General features: G+C 35.4%; 1 protein-coding gene across 3 annotated transcripts in view; it reads left to right on the forward strand.

Annotated features, from left to right (window-relative positions):
* The window catches only part of LOC122788685 (ABC transporter G family member 23-like), a 1,725,589-nt gene that overhangs the window by 349,682 nt on the left and 1,351,311 nt on the right, over positions 1–24,596 (forward strand). For all 3 annotated transcript variants that reach the window (XM_044055583.1, XM_044055595.1, XM_044055590.1), the window contains exon 6: positions 19,540–19,633. In XM_044055583.1, the coding sequence (XP_043911518.1) occupies positions 19,540–19,633 (94 nt within the window). The remainder of the gene's footprint in view (positions 1–19,539; positions 19,634–24,596) is intronic.

Raw genomic sequence — 24,596 nt, forward strand, 5'->3', positions numbered from 1 at the left:
ATATATATATGGATCTACTTCTGTTTACCAAAAGTTCACTTCTTCTCATCCAAGATCGCTGACTCCACTTCATCGAAACTCCATTTAAGGAAAACTACAGACTACTGAACAGCTTTCCCTGGGAAATTAACCACTTGGCCACCAGGGAAAATACACCAATGAAAAGAAATTAAACTCACCGTAGGGGGGGGGGCTTCTCCCCCACACCCCCTGTAACTAAATATACCAACTCCAAGATTGCACTGCATTGGGGAAAAGGGCAAAGTTCACCCTGGTGGCCAAGTGGTTCTTTTTAAGAAGGAACACAAAAGACACGGTAACTATATTAGATAAATGTTTCTTATAACATTCTGAAGGAACTAAGTATATGTGCATAGAGTCCGTTGTAATACTAGTTTATAAACAAAATAAATCAAACATTAATCAGGAAATAAGCAACACAGATAAAATGGAAACCAGTAAGGAAGGGAAACTGAGGAGTGAAGATCTATTTGAAGATAAAACATAGAAAGATTGTTTCTTATATTTTTATGACACCCTAATATACTGATAATAGCCCACAGAAGGACTTTTTGAAGGAAAGAAAGAGAGCAAAATAATGAAGGAATCAAAATGAAAAGATATGATAAGGAAGAAAATATACAATGTAAAAGCAACATTAATAAAACTTAAGGGAAGGAGGACACAAGGACTATTAAATAAACTAGTAAGTGTCTACAAAAACAGTTCAAGAATGAGCAGTAGCAACACTGAGCATAAATGCCAAAATGAAGGACAGATGTAATAAAGATGGAAGTGGAAAGAAGACAGAGGAAGCAGAAAGAAATCCTGCTTTAGAATTAATGCAAGGAAATAAGAAAGACAGATAATGATAAAGGAAAGAAAACATAAGAAAGGGGGATCGTATAAAAGGAAAAAAAACATAAGAATGGGAGCTACACACAGTCTGCAAATAAAATTAACTATTAGTATTGAGGAAGTATTGCTTGAGTAGTCGCACAAAGAAATGTTCTGAAAGGAATGCCTGACAAAAATTAAATAATAGGAATAGTCATGCAACATGGTTTACAATGAGCGTAGCAGTGATGCTGGCGACTGTTGGAGTGAGCTCAGATCAGGGGAAGTTAGACTTCCTTCACCTTGCAGTAATGTTACTAAGTAAGGTGCTATACAGGCAAATGCCGTCTGTGTGGGGGTAAGGGGGATTTCCTCCCACACATAAATGTAGACTCAAACTCCACACCAAATTATGTTCTTTTTCAATTCACATGGACTTCACACTCCTGAAATTTGCAATTATGACATAAATCCTGGAATGAATAATATGAGCAGAGGGAGGAAGGGTGTGCAAAGTTATAATGAAGTCTCTGACACTTTAAAATGATTAACCCAATAATAAAAAATATATTGTCATGACATATACTTAAATTGGGTAAAGAAGAAGATTTAACCACCAACCTATTGATATCACATGCTAGTATCCAAAAGAATCAAGTGTATGTGGGCACAGATTCAGAGGCAGTTATGAGGTTTTTGTGGCAAACTTGGTTATACTTTCCAGAAAGACTGCACCTTTCAGTCTGAGAAAAGGCTGCAGCTTACAGCATTTCAAATAACTTGAATAATGTGAACAAGGTGTTATTGGACATAAGGCAGATTAATTGCACAATAGTATTAACTTCTGTAGCCTGAGAGTGCATTACTCAAATGCTGTCTAGAAGTCTGAGCAACAAAATAATATTATAAAAGCAATCAATAACCATGACTGGATATGAGTAAATCATGTGATTCTCACACCCAGCAGTGCATTATTGCTATTAGACAATAACATTATTTAAGAAAAAATTGCCTTCTTTTCATAAGTAATGTCACTGTTTAATCGGACGGTAGTGTTCCTCCACCTTCCATTGCCAAAACCGATATATTGTGCAGGTGTATCGCATCTACCTCTGCATGTTTGCACAGTACATCAGAGTACTGCTAGAAGTGAAACAGAGGAGAGGAGCTTTCTTTGGGCTTTGTCGCTCTGTCTTGGTTTATGATTTTTTTTTTCTTTTTTCAAAGCATCAAATTCTAATGACTGGTATCATTGACTGATGGAAGTCCTGAGTGATGTAAATATTTTGTGAGAGACAGGGCAGAAATGCAAACTGCAAAACAGTTGGCAGGTATGATTACTGAACTTCCAGTAGGCGTACCTCTCAGCTGTGAAGAATTTTGCAGAAGACACAACAGTGATTAACCAGCAGTGAGCATGTTGAGCTTTCCTTCATTGTGACAAGAACACAACAGTCATTAACCAGCAGAGTGTAACACGTGAGCATACTAAGCTATCCTTCATTGTGACAGGGTTACCAGTTAGGTGAAGAGTTCATGGAAAGCAATACTCTGGTGTGCCTCTGTAAATTATAATTAACAGGGGCTGAAGAAGCAGTTAAGGTATAACCAAGGAATTGCTCTATATATGTTGAATGAATTTGTTTTTTATCCCCCCCCACAAATACACACTCAATAACACTAAAGAGATGTAGGTGGCTAGTGCAGATGTATGGGAACCTCATTGAACTTGTGGGGTGCTAGAGGCATTTCACTTGTGGTATGCACCCTTTCTAAACTAACCTGTGTTATTCCTCAGTGTTACTCAGTAGAAAAAGTAAACTTTCATATAATCTACAGTAATGAACACATTTTAAATCCAGTCATATCTGACCTTCATTCTCTTAGCTCTGATATCATAATGGCATGAACCACCAGCCATAGTTTTTTCTGTCTCAGGTTCAATCCTCTTAGCTGCACAGATGTGCATCATAGATGAACGAATAGAGGGTCGTTATCCAGTTCCCTGACAAATTTGCAATAGTGCATGTTGTGGATGTTATAGTATTTACCAATTTTACAAACAAGCAAGAGTCTTACAGGCAAAACCCAAATTCCAAGAAATAAAATTTGATATAACGTATGCATAATTCCCACACTTTATTAATCAGTCACCATTTGTAAATGATTTTTAGGAAATCTTGTTACTTAAATTAAGTAAAGGTATAATTTTTATAGACTATTATAAAGTTAATTTACAGAGAACATAATGAAAACAGACAGTTGTACAAGTTGCTTACAGCACCCCGCACCATCTGTACAGGATGTGTGACTCTGGACTCCTGCTTTTTTAAATCTGTTGATCAATTAACCCAGTGGAAACATGCTCCTTTTCAAGGTCCTCTTAGGACTATGGTCTGGCTGACTGACTTACTCAGAGCTACACAGCAGGCAAATAGAAATATAAAGAATCAAACCCTGTACCCTTCCTAGCAGGAAACAAATCCTTAACAGCTCTGAACCGTAGTCGTTTATGCTAACAGAGGAATGCACCCCCCATACTATAATGCTTAACCTGCAGCTTTCTGTATTTATTATTGTTCTGGGATTTCCATATAACTTGGCATGCAAACACACTGCATCTGCAAGCCGGTACATTGGCATGTAAAACACCCATCAGATGCTAATTATTAAGGTTTTCAATATTAATTCTGCAAAGAAATTCATCCACCATTTTATTTAAGCGATTACCAATTTTAGTAGAAAGTGAACTTTTTTCTATGCCTGCAGTACAACAGGTTTCATGTAGCTGTAACTAGAGTTCTTTCACCTAAAAAGCTTGAAATGTCTCTATGATTTGTGTTAAAGTTTTTAATTGTTTTTTAATTATGTCACCAGCTTGCATAGAACTTCTATCTTGATTCATTGTGGCCGTTTTTCCTCTCATCCCCTTGAGCTGTATATATGGCTAAAAGTATAGTTCTGACTTATGGCATTTTTACGGCAGTCCTTCTCTCTCTCTCATAAACTCTTCATGTTGTACTATCTCACCATGACTGAAAATGACTTTACTACAGTCTCCATATGTGAGTGGGGTTTGGCTTTATTGGCCTGAATGTATCCGCAAAGACTTCAGAAAGAAAAACCAAAAAGTCATGCACATGTACAAGCCATACAGCTGAAACACTTGATGTCCTTAAGGGGTTATTTGCATACAGAAGGGTTAAGGCATCACATAGTGAAAGCTCTAGCTTGGCCAAGTTTTCCTTGTACTTTTTAGCTAATAGTAGTAGCTACTTGTGCCATTCTTTTACTTCAGTATTAAATATTGCAATGGTTATTTAAATATTTGACTTTTATTTGACAGTGGAATATAACCATTTAAGATTAAATATATTCACCAAAACTATTGACATATTTGTCATTTACCAAATACATATGCCAAAATTATTGTTATGCACTAAATATTTTAACATTTATTGCAATACTCTGTGCACAACTCCTTTCAGACTTGGGTCTTGCCTTAAAAGGGTTTTCAAACCAGTGTGTTTACCTGGTTAACAAATGTATAGACAAATAAATAGACAGGTTTGTAGAACATATGCCTGCTGTTATAACTAGGCATCAACTGTCCTTGCACACACACACACACACACACACACACACACACACACACACACACATATATATATATATATATATATATATATATATATATATATATATATTTACCTTATTTTGTCGAAATGCCAAAACATTGAATGTCACTTTGAATGTCACTTTGTTGACGCTTACAATATCGAAGCCACACTTCATCGAGTCAACGAAACTTTGAACACTTTCCCATGGTTTGTAACCACTTAGCCAAAAAACTAAAAAACCTAAACCATACAATCTCTAACCCACCCAGGTGGGGGCTACACCCTCACATGCCCAATGTAGGGGGCTGCACTTCCCACACCCCCTAACTAAATATACCAACTCTGAGTGGGCACTACACTTGGGAAAAGGGCAAAACTGAACATCCGCACAACCAGTTACTTACCATGGGAAAGTCTTCATAGTTCCGGTTGTGAGCATTGATGAAATGACATTCAATATTTGGAATTTCGACAAAAGAAGGTAGACCCATATTTTTTATATATATATATATATATATATATATATATATATATATATATATATATATATATATATATATATGTGTGTGTGTGTGTATATATATGTATATATATATATATATATATATATATATATATATATATATGTATATATATATATATATATATATATATATATATATATATATATATGTATGTATATATATATATATATATATATATATATAGATATATATATATATGTATATATATATATATATATATATATATATATATATATATATATATATATATATATATATATATATACAGAGAGAGAGAGAAAGAGAAAGAGGGAGAGAGAGAGAGAGAGCGAGAGATGTATATATTACATCTCTACTGCATGAACTATCCATATGATTATGTGTAAATAATAGATTTCTAAAAGGAGGCAAAATTGACAGAACATACTAATTTTATGTATTTATTTATTTATTTAGTTATTCATTCATTCATTTACTTTTTGTTGACCAGATCACTCCCACTAGGCACGGCCTATTTTCAGGGGAGACCCAAGGTGGTATTTGTACTTGCGGAATTTTAGCTATGATATCAGGGAAATTCTCCTGCTCTGCCTTCGGAGTAGTGGAAGGACCCAAGATAGAGGGTGAAGCAGAGGACAGTACACACCTAGAAACATATCATAAAATCAGTGAAATACAAAGAAGAAATGATGAGTTTGCATTATAAAGGTTTGCCAGATACTATATTTGATGGAGGAGTCCAATAAAGATAGTGAAAAAAAATAATTTCAGTCAAGTAATGGAAAATGTGAAAAACTACAAAGATCAGGAGTTTCCATAAAATTCATGTTTTTCTCCGTACCTTTGGAAGTGCTAAAGATAAGAGAATAACTCCATGGCTGTGCAGATGACAGTTGACCTAGAAGGGGAAAGGAAAAACATGATGGCATTTCTACTGAGATCAGAATTAGCTTTTGGGAGCATTTTGTCAAGATAGAACATGTGCAGCAGCTGTATTTTCCACAATAAAGGAACAATAACAATCAAAAGCTAAATTAAAATCCTGTAAAGAAAACTGTCATTGTTTAAGACTGGTATCAAAGGAAGACACCAGGTAGGGAATTATATGAATCAGCCTTTGTGGCTGCACAACTCTACTGCAATACTCACTTGTAAATAGTGACATTTTCAGGCATTACATTTGTGAAGCTTTTCAGTTTCTGACAAAAAATGTGAAATTATTGCCTGCTAAGCAAGATCAGAGTCCTTGGAATACTGATATTTTACAGGACTTGAGTACTTAATTTTTGCTCCTTAGAACAGAAGTATTGGAATATGAATATAAATGAAACTAATTTGCAACAGGAGTGTGAAACTTTGTATGAAATTAAAAATGACTAACGAAAGAATCTGGGAGAATAGAGACTGAAGAATAAGAGATATGAGTTGATATATGTTGAAAAGCACTAAGCTGGTGCATCAAAATTATGTTATAATACATAAAACAGGGGACATTAATGTATGGCAATCAAAAGCAATAAGTGAATATCCAAAAAGAAAGTATAAACAACATGAAGAGATGGGATAGGCAAAGCAAAATTTATGTCTTGTCTTTCGGCTTTTCCAGTTAGAGGTCGCCACAGTGGATCTCCAGTCCGCTAATGATTATCAGTGGATTTTTACAGTGCTGAGTTGCCAACCCGACGCCCAACCTTCAAAGAAGGCACACCCCATTCATGCAAGCACCTACCTGCATATCTGTAGACGTCACCTCGACCATGGAGAGGACATGCAGACTCCACACAAAAGGTGGTCTAGCCGAGAATCCAACGGGAGAACCTCTTGCTGTGAGGCGACAATGCTAACCGCTGCACCACCGCGGCCCCAAAGCAAAATTTATGTATGTAGGTGTATATATTTATTTATTGACATTTGATTACCAGGAAAGTCTGACTGGGTAGGAGCCCATTTTCAATGAATGTCTGCGGAGAAAAGCTCCAAAGTATTACAAAACATTTTAAGAACAGTAATTTTATAGTCTTTAAAAATAAAACCAGAAAAGTGTTATGGTTTAAATAATTATACCAACTTAGATGTAATATGAAAACATTGGTTAAGAATAGGTACAAGTTATATGACAGTGATTTAATAGAGAAGTTGTAACTAGTTTATCAAGAAATTAAAGATAATCTAGTATAACAGAAACAGGGATTACAATGCCAATTGAGAGAAAAGCAGGCTTATGGTATATTTAGAGAAAAAGCCAGGGGAGTGAAATTGACAGAAGTAAGGAAGTGAGTGAAGAAGGGGAAATAAGGAGATGTAAGGTCTGAAACAGTATTTGTTCACATTTAGTTTATCCTGGTGTTGTGAAAGAACAGAACCAGCTTTTGGTTATCAAGTCTTTCAGAATGGTTTTGAAGGATGGGAGGGAGGATATTGACTTGATGGATAGAGACAAGGAGTTCCAGGCCTTAGCAACATGGTATACATGTATGAGTACAGACAATTCCTAGCAGATTTGATAGGTTTATGGACAGGCAGTAGATTTTAGTCGATGGATCGTAATGGCCAACTGGAAACATAGCTGTGTAGAATGTTATTTAGTGGACAAGCAGATGGATTCCTGATAATTTACAGGTGGTAAGAAGCTGTGCATCTGTTAGTTGATGGGAAGTTCTAACCAATTTAGATGTTTTAGTCTTTACAGTGGTGGGTTCTGAAAGAGGGATTCTCTGCAAATTTAGCAACTTTGTTATAGCATTGTTCAAGTTTTCATTTTTGTGATGCGTGAAGGTTAATAAGGATGGGATCACCATAAAGAAGTGTAGGGAGGAGATAAGTAGTGGCAAATGTAGCTTTAGTTGCATTCATTAGAATGTTTTTGGCTCTGTAGAGCATCCCTGGTTTTTTGATAAAGTTTTCTTATGTAAATTTGTATATGCAGGTTGAATTTAAGATTATCGTCCACTATCATCACTAATAATTGGCTATGAGAGGTGACTTCAGTGGTTGCATTATCAAGAGTGAGGACTTTAAATTTTGCTTATTCATGGGAGCAGGATTTGGTGAAAAAGTAGTAGTTTGCTTTGTTTTTTAGGGTTGAGCATAAGATGTGATTTACAAAGCTGCTGTAATTTTTTGGAGGTGTGAGATGGTGTCAGATGTGCAAATGAGTGTGCAGTCATCTGCTTAGTGTATCAGGGAGGCCTGTTGTGTGGATGTGTGGGGGCTGTTGGTAAGAATGTTAAAGAGGAGGGGACTAAGGATAGAGCCTTGTGGTACACCAGTAGCAACTGGGAGGTATGGAGAGAGGGTGGAGTGCCATTTTACTGACTGATACCTATTGGATAGGTATCTTTTGAACCATAGTAAAGTGAGAGACCTAATGAGAACATTTGGAGTAGAGGTTTACTGTGACAAACTGTGGTGAAGGCTTTAGAAAAATCTAGAAATAAGGAGGAGACTAGTTTGCCATTATGTCTAGAATTATTAACATTATCTGTATAGGCTAGAAAGACAGTGTTAGTAATTTAGCTAGGACAGAAACCATGTTGTGTGGGGGTGGGAATTCTTCATGCAGGAGATAGTTTAGCGATTGTTTTTGAGTACATTTTTCAAGTATTTTAGAGAGATGGGATACGATTGCTATAGGTCTAAAGTTAGTAATGTCTGTTGAATTTCTTTCTTTGTTTACAGGAATAATGTGTGACTTGTACCAGAGAAAAGGAATATGGGATCCCTGGATTTACCTTTTTATAAGGACTGAGACAGGGTAGGTAATGCAGTTGGCTGCGATTTTAAGGTACTCTCTTGAAAGGTCATCAGCTGAAATAGAGCACGATTTGAGTTTGTTTTGCAGTAGTTTTATATAGGATGTGGGCACATGTTTGAAGGTGAAAGTAGTTGTGGTCATACATGGCTGCTGGGCTTTGATAGGATTAGAGGTTTTGGAAACCTTGGTTTTGAGATGCTGCACTATGTATGAAATGAGTTGAATTGTATTGCACTTTTGAGTGATGGTTTATTGGGAGAGAGGTTAGGGATGAATTTATGACTAGAATGCAGGATCTTTTAGGGTTGTATTTAATATTATTCTGAATGTTATTATAGTATAGTTTTGTCTTCATTTGTTTGCTTTTTAGTATGATTGTGAAGCATTTTGAAATTTTCAAGATATTATGATGTTTTATATGTTCCCGTTCTTTCCATGCTGTTTTCCTATATCCTGCATTAGCATTCTACTCTTTTTGGATAGCCAAATTGCATTACTTCTTTTTAGTATCCATCTAGGAGGTACAAGGCTATTTAGAATATTCAGGAAAGTTGTATTGGATTCATTTACAGCATCATCTAAAGGGAAGATTTCAGGAAGTTCCAGTTAGTAGATGATAGGGTAGTAATGAACATGTTTGGGTTAAACTTGGAAAGGTCACATGTTGTTTTATAAATGTAAACACGGAAACAAATGCAATGTCATTGAGGGAGAAAAAAAAGGGTTATAATACAACAGTACAGATATGAAAAAGATGCAATGTCATTGAGCAGTAAAGATTCTTGAAGGCAGCAGTACTAACATGAGCAAAATGCAATATCACTGAACAATAAAGATTTATAATCCAACAATACAAATATGAGAAAATGCAATGTCATTTAGCAATAACACCCTCTATCCCCTAGATCAATCTAAACAGACTGACTATGAGTTACTCTATTGTACCCTGTTCACTGGCCAGTGACTACTTACAATCCAACTGTCGACATGATTGGGCCCAAGGCTGGAGCTCATATGGATCCCAGCTATTTGTAATCCACAAAGCATTTAGGGGGGATCCACAATCTTATAAAAGTATAAAAATGATGGCCAAAAGCATCTCACCACTCTTTTGAGAATATCCCAGTGACCAGGCACCGCAGTTCCTCTGACAAGAAAAATGGAAAATCACCCGCCAGAACTCTGGTAGTCATCAATGGCATCTCTGCACTAGGCCCAAGGGAACTCCTTTTCTTGCTGACGCATATGCAGCCATGGAATTACTCGTTTCAGACTTCTCTCCTGAATCCACAAATTACCCATCATCCAGGATTTCAGCAAACGACAGACACAAACTGCTACCTCACTTTTCTGTCCCAAAACACTAGAAGAAAAAAAATCCAGAAATGCTGCAAGGCCCTTTTCCATTCAGCTAGTCTTTCAGTCTTCCCTCCTTCAGCTAGTGTTCCAGTCTCCTCTCTTTCACTTTTGAAATTGTCTTTTATATTCCTGAAAAGGAGCTCCACCTTGTGGTATAATGGAAAACTGCAGTCTATTACTTCTACAATTAAATATAGTGGGAGCTACATAAACATGTTTTTAAGTGGATGTATGAGATGTCTGGTTGTATAGATTGGGAGATGATCAGTGAGACAGTCAAGGACTACTCTTTCAGAAAGATGAATTTTATAGTCAATTTCCAGCACAGGCACATGTATTTGACTAGTTGAAATCAATGCACAGCAAAGTTCCTCAAGTTAAATTTGCACACATTGTACAAAAGATAAAATTCTCAGTGAAAACATTTTGCAGATGGCCGTTGTGACAGAGCTCCTGCAGTACTGGCATCAGAAGTACTGACCATAGTCTCTAAAAGGAAAGAAAAGTGAAAAATTCTACTAAACTGTCATTTTATACTGAGACAATAAATTTAGTATGTATTATAGAAAGAGATGAAGGAAGGACCTCAATGAGTTAGAAAAAGAGAATATGGGGAAATTATATGGGAATATGGGAAGTCCTTACTGTTTCCTGCAGTTTAATCAGTAAATATGGGAATATGGAAAGTCCTTACTGTTTCCTGCAGTTTAATCAGTAAGTCCCATTTTATTCTCTTATCTGAATACCCTAAACTGATAAGCTCCATAAAAAGCACTGACCTGGTTCTTTACTGATTATTTTTTTAATCCTGCAGGCATCTCGCAGCAAAAGGGAGTTCATCCCACTCTGTTCCCCCTTCTATGCTTTGGCTCCCTCTGCTTCCCGGCCTTACCCCCCATTCCCATCCATCCCCACATCAATTACATTTATTTTAAACAGACCACTCCCACTCAGTCTTGTTATCCAATTAAACTCCATACTCACTACACTATTTATCATAAATAATTAACACCAACAGTCGCTAAAAGAGATACTAGCATTCCTAACCTATAACACTCTAGCTCTTGTTTCCAGCTTCACACTGACTTAACTAACACTACTGCCGATCTAGTACAGTACCATACTCTATTACATACAATAAACCCATAGATATCTTGCCCTCCCCTAATTATTCACTTTTATCTCAGTCATCCACAATTTAGCTAAACCATCAAGCCTTCTACCCAACTATTTCTACACCACTTTTGAACAAATCAATCACCTATCTACCAACAAATCCCAGTCCCCCCCCTACCCACATAAACTTACATTAACCTTTTAGACCCTCACTATAAATCCTACAATTACCAACATGCTATTAATAAATTGTTTACTTCTTCTGCTTCTAATTTCTGCCACCCAACTAACAACTTAATCCATCTTCAAGGCCCAGTTAAAACAAACCACAGATCCACAACTAATAATAATCCTTTTACTCAACTGCCAGTCTAAAAATATCCCCAGCTATCCTAAACACAACCCTGACCAAATTAAACATAAAATTCCACCCACAAAAAAAACATAAAGCAATATATTGTTTAAGTTACACAGACAGATTACCGAATTACTGCACATATTGACAAATATAGCCACCAAACTGAAATTAAGTGGCGATATCCACCCAAACCAAGGCCCAAACCAAAGTCTCACTGCCCACCCCAAAAATACATGACATATCTAGCCTACCATGCAAAGGGTCTGAACTACTCTTTCTAAACATTAACTTTAGAAGCATTGTCAATAAGATTACAGAACTATATACCACCCCCTCTCTCTCTACAACCCAGACATAGCCATCCTAACAGAGACTTGGTTGAAGCCACACATCTCCGACAATTAAATTTCCCCAGCAGGTTGTAGCATAATTAGGGCTGTCATAAACAGAAGAAAATTGGAGGTGCAGCCATATTATATAAAGAAATCTCACTCTCCAACCAATGCCAATTGAAATCCCAAAAATAACAAATGCAGAACATATTCTGACCAAACTCCAAATTAATGACAACAAATACATAAATATTGTAGCACTTTACATCCTATAGTCTATTTAATTATATTATAAGTATATTTATATTTATATATTATAGCTCATTCAATATAGGTAGTATTTTTATCAATGTTTATTTTATAAATGTTTTTATAAATGTATATTTTAATAAATATGTAAATTTTTTAGTATTGTATTATTTATATACATATTTATGAATTTTTATGTGTTTATAATATTTATGTAAACAGATTTCTGTTTTAAAAAAAATGTATTTCATTATACTATTATAGAGGTATGTTTTCATTAGTATTAGTCTTTATTTATTTGCATTTTTGCACAGATTAATTTATATATATATATATATATATATATATATATATATATATATATATATATATATATATATTTTGCTTATCCTTTTCATATGTCAGTTTGGAACAAATTGCCTTGGAGTATGGTTGATGTTGCTATTGGATTGCATTATCTTATTATTTTATTTTATTATTTTATTAATTTGCATCAATTTCAAACTTTATTGGTTGATTAGCTCATTGTCTTTAATTACGTCTATATAAATACTACGGTCTTAGCTCATTGAAATTGTCTGATGAAGTCTGGTCACAGTTACCAGACAAAAGAGCGTACTTTGTGTGTAATAAATTTTGGATGTTCAACTGATGTTCCTAGCCTTCCTTGCTGGATTTGGTCTTTGCTGGTGTTCCTGTTTGGTTAGCAATTTACATCCTACCAGGCAATAATATCTCCACAATAGAGCATATACAATATCACACCTCTAATGCCACCCCCCAAGAAACTATCATCATGAGAGATCTTAATTTATATTGGTTAACCTGCTACTCAGACACCCCCACTAATCACATCAATCTGTATGGATTTAATCAACTTATCCAACATACAACCAGATTAGATAATAAAAAAAAAACTAATAGGCTGTCCATACTAGACTGGACATTAACAAATAAACCCTGCCTTTACCAAATTTTTGGCTGTCTACCAGATAGTATCAGTGACCACTTACCAACCTATGTACTTAGACACCACATTAACCCCCCTGAAATTCTACCTATTGCCAAATCCACAATAAAAACATGTAAACCCTCAGGATCTAATAAAAGTAACTGGACCCTCCTAAAAAGTTTGAACCTAGATGATGCTGTACACTGTTTTAATAATACCTTCCTTAATATCCTGAACAATATAGCACCAGCTAGAACAGTACACACTAATGAATTCCACCCACCTTGGTTACCTACATTAACCAATAACTAAGGGACAAAAGGGAAATGATGGCTGACCACCAAAACCCAAACAAACTGAATGCATACCAGCAAATTAGGAATAAGGCAAAACAGCAAGTCAGATTATACAAGAAAAATTATTTTACCACTCTACAAAGCAAACGCGAAAAAAATCTTCAAAAATTCTGGAGCACTATAAAAATATTCTCAATCCTGGCAAAACTTCAACCTCTCCCCAACCTAAAAGGCAAGTTAGGTGCAACGGCTGAAGAATTCGATAAGTATTTTACAGAAAATATACTTTATCAAACCAAAAACAGCACCCTAAACAGAAATTCCTCTACCCAGCTCCCAACAACACCTAAATCTACTAACAATAATGATAACTGTTTCTCACTCCAACCCATTCCCACAAGCACCTTAGAAAAATTACTAACAAAACTGAAGCCCACCACATTAGCAGGCGATATACAGTGCCATCCGTCTTCCTAGACATGCCAAAAGCCTTTTACACTATCTCCCAGCATAAACTCCTGGACGTTCTAGTCAACCTCAACCTTAGTCCTTCTACCCTGGCATGGTACCAAAGCTGCTTAACAAATCGCCAACAAGCAGTTAGATGGAAATATGATTTATCCCTGCTACTCACTGTCACACTGGGTGTCCCACAGGCTTCCATACGTGGACCTTTACTCTTCAGTATATTCACCAATGATCTAAACATTGCCACCTCCAATGCCTCTATCATCCAATATGCTGATACTACACTCATATGTGCAGCCACAACCTACACAACTCCAAGACACAACACAAAAGTCCTTCAGTTAAATTGAAGCCTAGTTAGCCAATGCCCAACTAATACTGAATCCCAGTAAAACTAAACTCATGATTCTCCACCCTAACCAACCATCTAGCCCCCCACCCATCTATATCTCATCCAACAGTAATGCAGTCTTCACACCTGACCAACTTGGCATAACTGTTGACAGCAAGCTGAGTTTCAACCTCCACATAGCACAAACAATTATAAAACACACGCAAAAAGATGGGAATACTTCACAGGTGCAAAAGATTGCTTACAGCATCAACCAGAGTGACTATTGCTAGAACATATCTACTGTCAACACTCCTTTACAACTCCCCCATACTAATAAGTCTTAAAAAAAAACTGATTTAAAGAAATTAGAAACCTGCTATAATAAAATAGCAAAATTTGCGACCGACTACAAACATAGAATTTGCCACTGTCATGCCTTAAAATATTTGTGCTGGTTAGGACTCCCCAGCTATTAACCTACAATCAACTAACCATGGTCCATAAACTCTTGTTCCAGTCAGATAAAATTCCTGCCCTATTACAAATTATACAACCCTAGTCCAACAATCAACCCCTTCGCTAATCAAACACTCCTAAAAATTATCAAAACCAATAATTCAGCTGGTGACTCTCTTTACTCCTCATATGTTGTAAAGCCTGGAATCCCCCCCCCCCCCCCCCAATATTAAAAACATCACTAATCACAAAAATTAAAAAAAAAAACTTCTCAAAACCCAGTTAACTACATTAGTAGTTCTTGTTCTTTTCATAATGGACACATATATAATTATTTTACAAAGAAAGTTTCTCCCTGAAATGTTTCTCATTGTCTAACTGCGATTTGTCTACTGTAATACTGTAATTGCAACTGTATGATTCAAAAGTATTTGTATTTACTTTTCTGGAGACTATACCTGCAACATTCTGTACTCATATGTTTTACTGTGTGTATATATATATATATATATATATATATATATATATATATATATATATATATATATATATTCTATATTTCTTAATATAACTATGTATGTAATGTTTTATTACTATTGTTCTGTGTGGAGCTTTTCTCCCTGGGCCTCCACTGTAAATGGGCTTTCCACCTAGTCGGGCTTTCCCAGTAAACAAATGTAAAATAAATAAATAAGAATAGAGAGATGGTAAAAATGTTATGACTTTAAGCTGAAAGTAAGTTAGCAGGAGGTATACTGATAGAGAACCAAAGTAATACAGTGGGGTGTATATTACATTATCGAACTAAATTAAAAGTTTGAACGTCATATGGTCAAAGTCATATGATCAAACTTTTAAAAGTTCAAAATGCGAAAAAAAAAATAAACAACAGAAAAAAACTTACCGAACCATTTTAAGTAGGGGGGGGCAGGCCCCCCTGCACCCCCACATGGGGGGGCTGTGCACCGACCACACCCCCCGCTCTTTAAATATACCAACTCTGAGATTGCACTACAGTGCAGGAAAGGGAAATCTTCTCATTCTGCACTGTACGGAGATCTCCGTTGAAACGTTTGAACTTTTAAAAGTTCAATCATATGGTGTCGACCATATGACGTTCAAACTTTTAAAAGTTTGATAATGTAATATGTACCCAATACAGTGTATATACACAGCTGTATAGAGCAAGTAATAATAGCAGCACTACATTTAAAAGCACGGTATATAACCATCACTTAGTAAACATTTATGGGATTAACCGGTATGTCAAAATAAGGTTATATATGTTTCAAAACACCAGAAACTGACATTACATGCTTGTTAAGGAGCACAGACTCAACATACATAAACCTTATCTGATTTGAATGAAATTGATACAAATACAACACACACTACCAAGGTTAACTCATTCTTCCACACAGTCTTAAAACAAATAGAAATGTAATAGCATAGGACACATACCTGCACTGTGAAGGAAGTCAGTGACTGAGTGAGGGAGGAGACAACACTGAGGGGATATTTAGCAATATATTCTACATTAGCAATCTTCCACACACTCAGGTCAAATTATAACAGAGAGTAATCAGTTTATAGCCAGTACAAACCAATTAAAAGAGAGGTGCAAATTAGACCAGGATTTCTTTTATTTCTAATATGTAGAAACCTGTCAGTCAGAAAGACTAAGTTACTGGCATATACAGTTAAGTTAATTGGTCAAGACAAAGGACCACGGCCAACTTAGCAACTGGTCCTTAGAATACAAGGACTATTCTTTTGGAGGGAGGGGGTTGTTAAAGCCAATTTTCAGTACAGCCAGACATGTTTTTGACTAGTTGAAATCAATACATAACAAGGTTTTCAAGTTAAGTTTGCTTACATTATACAAAGATAAAATTGTCAGTGAAAAAAAAAAAAATAATATATATATATATATATATATATATATATATATATATATATATATATATATTCTTCTTCTTCTTCTTCTTTCAGCTTTTCTTGGTTAGGGGTTGCCACAGTGGATCATCTGTCCGCTCATGATTGGCAGTGGAGTTTTTATGGTGTCGAGTTGCCAGCCCGGTGCCCAACCTTCCACAGAAGGGGCACACACACACACACACACACACACACACACACACACACACACACACACACACACACACACGTGCATACACACACAGACACAAACACACACAGACACACACACACACACATATATATATATATATATATATATATATATATATATATATATATATATATAGAGAGAGAGAGAGAGAGAGAGATGGATTTCAAGAGCACTTTTGGTTTTATTGTTAAGGGGCTCTAAAGGAAAATGCTAAAATGTAAAAAGAACAATATCACGAATAAAGAAGGAAAACTTATGTTACTTATAACTGCAGAACCAAAATGGAGACTATACTTTAATGTGAAGTATTATGTTGAAGAGAATAATAAATTTAAAGTTTTGAAAAGTGAATTGGGAACAGAGAACAGAAAAAGGAAGAAGAGATGGACCAGAAATGGTTTGGTGGTGAGAGAGTAAGAAAAAGAAGGAAAGGTTGGAAGCACGATGGAAAGAAATGGAAGGAGAAAATGAATAGATCAAAAATTAGCTTCCACTATGAGTGGACGACAGTGAATGTACCCAACATCGGAATCACTGAACAGCACTCACCTGCTGAAAAACACAAGTCTTTTTACAGGGGTGCAAGCTCTCCCTGCACACCCCAATCTGGGGGGGGGGGCAATCTCTGCACCCCAAACTCATATATACCAACTCCATGGTCGCTCCAACTCAAAGACATGTGAACTTCTTCCAGAAAGGGGATCACTTATGGCATAACTGACCGAAAGTGATTTCCTATAGAAAATTTCTGCTTGTTGACAGGTGCTTCAATCACCAGTAGGTTACCCCAAAAATTATACCATTATAGGTGAACAGTATTATCACGTAGAAAACATTTGGTACCCAAGTGGTGTGCATCTTGAATAAGAGATATATATGTTTGTTATACTTTAAATTTGTGATTATAATTAAGAAAATTATTTGGAAAAATCATTGAACATGGCTTTTTGCTTATTAGGATAACATGTATATTCAAGGTTGTTAGTAATGATGCAGAAAAGGGAATATAAGATTACAGAAAGACGTTTTCTGTTTGCTTTGCATGTATATTCCAACAATGCCTAGTGAAAAAGGAATTATATAAAGATTAAAACATGTTATAATTAAATGTAATTTCAGATAGAGATGTCTATTTATATTTAAGAAAGAAGGTTGGAAAGACAGGACAGGATATAAGATGTTAGTATGTAGGTTACACAGCTTAAGTACAAGGCAAATGAGGAATTATGCATTTACTAAAAAAATTAGAACAAAGAGTAATATTTTTGGTCAAATAATATGATAGAAGTAGAACTCAAGAAGAAAGCCACTGGTTTCTTTCAGCATGTCATATATTGAGAGAATTTTGGCAGAATATATAGGGAGATAAGAATTAACAAAAGAAAAAAAATAAAGATTACAATAGGCCATCTGGGTTAAAGGGCACACAGAGAAGCTGTGGAAGCTGTAAAAATGCTTTAAGAATAGCTCATCATGAATGGATTGCATATGGTACAATTTTTAGATAGACATGATAGCAGAAGATAAATAGTACATTCTGGAAATAGTATGTGAATGATATAAAGAAGGTATGACTGATAAACTAGTAACACATACAGCAATATTTTATCCCAGTGATGTGATACTTATGACTAAGAATATTTATATATATATATATATATATATATATATATATATATATACACACACACATATATAAACATATATATATATATATATATATATATATATATATATATATATATATATACAGAGAGAGAGAGAGCGGAAATACTCTGGACTGTGTCATAACAATGATTACAAGTTATTATAGGCTATGGTTCTTGACAAAGTGAGTTTATTAAATTATGATATTTAAAATGTATGGGCCGGATTCATGAATGCCTACACTAAGTGTACACCATTCTGAGTGAATAGACAAGATAAGCATAACTCCCGCCTTCTTCCTCCTAATTTATTTTTCTTATTGATTTTCTTGCAGCCTTAAACATTGAGAGGGATTCGTAAAGATCACCACAAAATGGAGACAACGTGTGCACTTAGCATAATCTGTCTGAGTGAATAGACATCACAAAAAAATGACTCTTTGTGCTAAGAATAATTTCATGCTGTTATTCTTTATGGTGTTAAAAGATATCTGGCATCTGTCTTTCACTATTGGTGTGTTCTTACAGTAATTAAAAATGCGTGATAATTCTGATGTTATTACCTGGTATTTGTGCTTCAGATACCGGTAATTCAGACAGCTGGAACGTGACCATATTATTCTGATTGGAAATCTTTTTAGTAATAATATTATATTTTAGAAAGCTGATATATGGTAAGAGTGCTGATAACAGAGAAGAGCACTTGTGTCTTCAGTGGTATCATGGTATCATGGTTCCATTTAACATAAAAGTGAAGGAGGTGACTTGTCTACCAAAACTGTAGCAGGGGTGCAATAACTTTACTGAGAACAGAAAAGACAGCTCAACATTTCAGTCACATAATGTAGTTGGGAACTTAGTGCCAAAATGTCAGTGTTCATACAGTTAGAGTCTACAGGGAGATCAGACAGTAAGATTGTATGAGATTCACTGAACAGTTACAGACCGTGATACTAAAGTATTTTAGGCAGCTATGTACTAATTCATTTACTATCCACATTGATCTTGATATGCATTAGGATCTTTAATAGGCTAACAAAATGTCTCCATGGAATTTTCTATGTGCTAATTTAGCAAACATGAAAAGTTCATGGTAAAAAAGTGTGTTCAACTGTTTTTATTTTACTTTAGAATTTGGCAACACTTAATGAATGTTGTGGAAGATGGAAAGGTATCTGTCATCATAACCACCCACTACATAGAAGAAGCAAGACAAGCGCACATGGTAAGAGCCAAGCACCGTTAGCGCTACATAAGTCAGCTAAATGAATTGCCTAAGCCAAGATGAATCATGTTACAGAGGAAAAAAAACACAGATGCACCCAAGAAAAGATCATTAGTATTGCTTATATATGTGTGTGTGTGTGTGTGTGTGTGTGTGTGTGTGTGTGTGTATATATATATATATATATATATATATATATATATTTTTTTTTTTTTTTTTTAATGTATATGTATATAGATGGTCATCATACATACTGTGGTTGTATTTTATTATGTATACACATTTACTTTTAGTAATGTGATGCCTTGTAGCTTGAATATTGTTTCTTCATAATTTTTAAATCATTGTGTATTTCCCCAAAGATGATTTTTAACACTGACTTCCTCATTGAACTTTGTTCATTTTGGTCATTTTGTTGTGTATGGGATCACTGAATGCTAGAGAAAAATGGGGAACAAATTTGGACTTTCAAGTATATTATATTCTTTTCAGTGTTAGTGTGTTGTCAGAGCAGTCATATACAAGTATGAGAGGTTGTGGGATTCATTTTGTGTTATTTTAATAATACATGTTTATCCATATTCAGTTGCAGGCAGTTTATCTCTCATGGTGATGATTCTGAAATGTTTAGTTCAGTATTGTGTGCTTTACTATGATACAGTAATCTCTGTCTTTGTGTATCTGTGTATGTGTCTGTGTGTTTGTGCATGCATGTGTGCTTGTATGTGCGAATATGCTAAAGTGCTAAAACACCACAACACCTAAACACTTTTTAACACAGTAAAATAATGCATACAAAGATTTTTGGTGTGTGTTTGAATATACATGCATTGTAACACTATCTTTAAGTCATTCCTTTAGTAACATCTTCCTCACCACACTAGACCAGAAGGGGGTATCTTGCCACCATGAGTTCCAGGCAAAAGAAAAATGCTGTATTGTCTTCTCTGAAGGAAAGCACTTAGATTGTCTTTACTTCATTACCAGATTTAAAGAGAATATCCTGTCAGGTGCTTAGCTTTGTCACAGATAAACATAAACGTTTTATTACTGAGGAAGTCCTATACTCACCTTTTACTCAATGTTTTTTACATTTATACCGATTAACAACTGAGTGACTGTGCAATGGATTCTCTGCAGTGGACTATTCCTAAATTCTAAAACTCTGAGATGATAGCCCTTTCAGTTTTTCCTACTGCTCCTTCTCATGAGATTCTTCCTTATTTGGGTGGTTCGTTCCACTTGTTCATTAGACTGAGAAGAGTGTAGACTGCATATTATATGTCCAAATTTTAATTCCTGTGCAAATTTTCTAAATTTCTGACATATAGTGTGGACCATTGTCATATCTGACAAAATCAGGTAGCATTTGCACTTGTATATGTCAGTTTAATTATTCCAGGAAACTTGATGTAACAATCTACACATATGAGATACATGACTTCTTTAAACTGGAACAAATCTATATCCAATTTGTTCTTTATATAATCTGGAAATGGGTTTGCTGGCATCTCTTATTTTGAATTTGTGTTATGGTGTGCACTGCAGATAGCCCGATTCTGTTCTAATTAGTCTACTTGTGTTGACATTCGTGGTTCAAACACAGCGTCACTTGTTGTTTGTTTACAGTTTGTTATTCTCAGATGTGATTCATGCATCCTCTCAAGCATGTTTCCTCATATGACTTGGAAGTATAACTTAGTTATCTTTGAACATTAAGCCTTGGTCACAACATAGTTGTTCTGTGAATGATAAATAAGACTGAATTTCTGTTCATAATAATGGCTTTTGCCTGTACCTGCTTTTCTCTGTAACAGATTTCTGTAGTTATATTCCTAAGTCAGTATCATCTTTACATTTCTAATATTCTTTTACTTACCCATGGTGTCTGTGGTTCTTCTAGCTACTTTCCTGCATCCATATTAAATTGCTTTTCTTAGCATGTGTGTCAATCATAGTTTTCTGTCTGCTCTATGTATTTCTTTCAAATCACACTTACATAGCTTAGGTTCTGTCTTCCCATAAACCTAATCACCACAGACATATTTGTGCAATTTCTATTATCCATACATTACTGATAACAGTTCCTTTACTGTCTGTATTCTGTCTGTGCATATATCTTTTTTTTTCCATCTGTAAATTCTCTTGACTCATATGTAGTTGGTCTCTTATAAGATAAGATTTCCTATACTATTCTAACTGACATCAGATTGCAACACAGCAAGCTTATTTGTTTAATACTGGAGAATCCATCTCTAGTTTGTTGAACCTTTCAGAATGACTTCTTTCCCAGACTGTTTTCTTAAATAGCTTTCTTTGTGACACATTTATTATAAAAATATTATGGCAGTATAGGGGTGAGCATAGCTGCCTTTCAAGCAGTTAGATTATGTTCCTGGCCAAGGCAAGAAATCTGTACATTTAGTCACTCATCTTGGTGGTGCAGTAGAGAGACAAACATGTGGGGCACATTCTGAGCAGTAAGGGCTGGTATGCTGGGTAATCTCTTAACCTCAGAGATGCAAGGAGCAGGGTTTGATACTGACCTCTAGTGATTAGCTAAACTTTTAACAGGCTGCAGACTGATACCCTTGTTATTACCTGTGAACCTATGAACAAACTTTGCAAGAGTGTATCCTAAACATTCAGGTAATGACTGTTCATATTCTAGGTTTGAAATTTGTCCAGCTGCTTAGGTTGTTCTCAAATGAGTTTTAGACCCTCTGACATTAGAATTTGATCCATGATTTACACATGCATGGATTTTTCTCATTTTTATTTCTGTATTTTATTTAGCTTAAAAGTATGCTGCTTTAGCAGCTATATGTTATCTCCTGAGAATTATTTTTTTGTGTCTGACCCCCCCAACTAATAGTTTAGCAGTGTTATTTACAACACCATACAAACCCTTGATTACCAGGATAATCAGTTTTATTTACATTGCCATACAATACCACGATTACCTGGGTAACACAATGTTATTTACACCACCATACAATCCCATGATTACCTGGGTAACACAGTGTTATTTAAACCACCTTACAGTCTCATGATTACCAGGGTAACACAGTGTTATTTACACCACCATACAGTACCATGATTACCTGGGTAACAAAGTATTATTTACACCAGCATACAATCCGATGATTACTTGGGTAACACAGTGTTATTTACACCACTGTACAATCCCATGATTACCTGGGTAACACAGTGTTATTTACACCACTGTACAATCCCATGATTACCTGGGTAACACAGTATTATTTACACCACCATACAATCCCATGATTACCTGGGTAACACAGTGTTATTTACACCACCATACAATCTTATGATTACCTGGGTAACACAGTGTTATTTACACCACCATACAATCCCATGATTACCTGGGTAACACAGTGTTATTTACATCACCATACAGTACCATGATTACCTGGGTAACACAATGTTATTTACACCACTGTACAATCCCATGATTACCTGGGTAACACAGTGTTATTTACACCACCATACAGTACCATGATTACCTGGGTAACACAATGTTATTTATACCACCATACAGTACCATGATTACCAGGGTAACACTGTTATTCACACCACTGTACAATCCCATGATTACCTGGGTAACACAGTGTTATTTACACCACCATACAGTACCATGATTACCTGGGTAACACAGTGTTATTTACACCACCATACAATCTCATGATTACCAGGGTAACACAGTGTTATTTACATCACCATACAGTACCATGATTACCTGAGTAGCACAGTATTATTTACTCCACTATACAGTACCATGATTACCTGGGTAACACAGTGTTATTTACACCACTGTACAATCCCATGATTACCTGGGTAACACAGTATTATTTACACCACCATACAATCCCATGATTACCTGGGTAACACAGTGTTATTTACACCACCATACACTGACATGATTACTTAGGTAACACAGTGTTATTTACACCACTGTACAATCCCATGATTACCTTGCTAGTACAGTATTATTTACACCACTATACAATCCCATGATTACCAGGGTAACACAGTGTTATTTACACCACTATACAATCCCATGATTACCAGGGTAACACAGTGTTATTTACACCACTATGCAATCCCATGATTACCTGGGTATCAGTCCTTTAGAATACCTCTCATGCCAATGATGTATCAAAACAAAGTCTAAGGAATATAGAACTTCCTGCTAGTGTGGTAGTTATATTCAGTTTGGAGCTTTGGTCTTCTGGTTGTATCTGTTGGAAACCCTGGTTTGCATCTTATAGTGAGAAAAAAGCTAGTATCTGGCCTTCCTGAAGCCAGTTTTTTAACTGTAAGCAAACAGTACTGTCTTATTTTAATCACTTTATTTAATTCTTCTGGATAATTGCAAATCATACCTTTCAACCTCTTAGTGCATAAATTCTGGGCAAAGTCAAAAATAATAAGGGACAAAGGCCCAATATCAGGGACAGATTTTAAATATTACTCTTATAAACTTAGAAACTTGCCAGAATAACAGGTTTTGCATCAGCATGCATTTTCAGAGGAATATGAAGTCAGAAAATCAAATGTCATTATTTAGAGACTTCAGTCCTGAATGATTTGTCAGTAAGCCACCAATTTTGTGAGGAACAGACTTAAAAAATAGGGAGCAAAAATCTGGACAGTTGAGGGGTAAATGCAAATCTTGTTCAATTTTACTTCAGAGTTCAATGAGTACTTTTCTAGGAACATATATCAATGGCACTTCATCAGGATTTATTTGTGCGTTATATTCTTCATCAAAAATTAAACCTGTACCCAAATCAGTACAGCAATGCAGAAAATTATTGTGGTAGCTCTGCATACTATTTGAGGTGGCTCTGTGCAGTGTGACTGATTCCCTGCACATTTAATAGTATCTGGTTTTACACTGAATTTCTTTTATCAAACCATAATTCTGCATGACACAGAA

The sequence above is a fragment of the Protopterus annectens genome, chromosome 1.part2, assembly GCF_019279795.1.
Source record: "Protopterus annectens isolate FY-2018-M chromosome 1.part2, PAN1.0, whole genome shotgun sequence".
Taxonomy (NCBI): Eukaryota; Metazoa; Chordata; order Ceratodontiformes; family Protopteridae; genus Protopterus; species Protopterus annectens.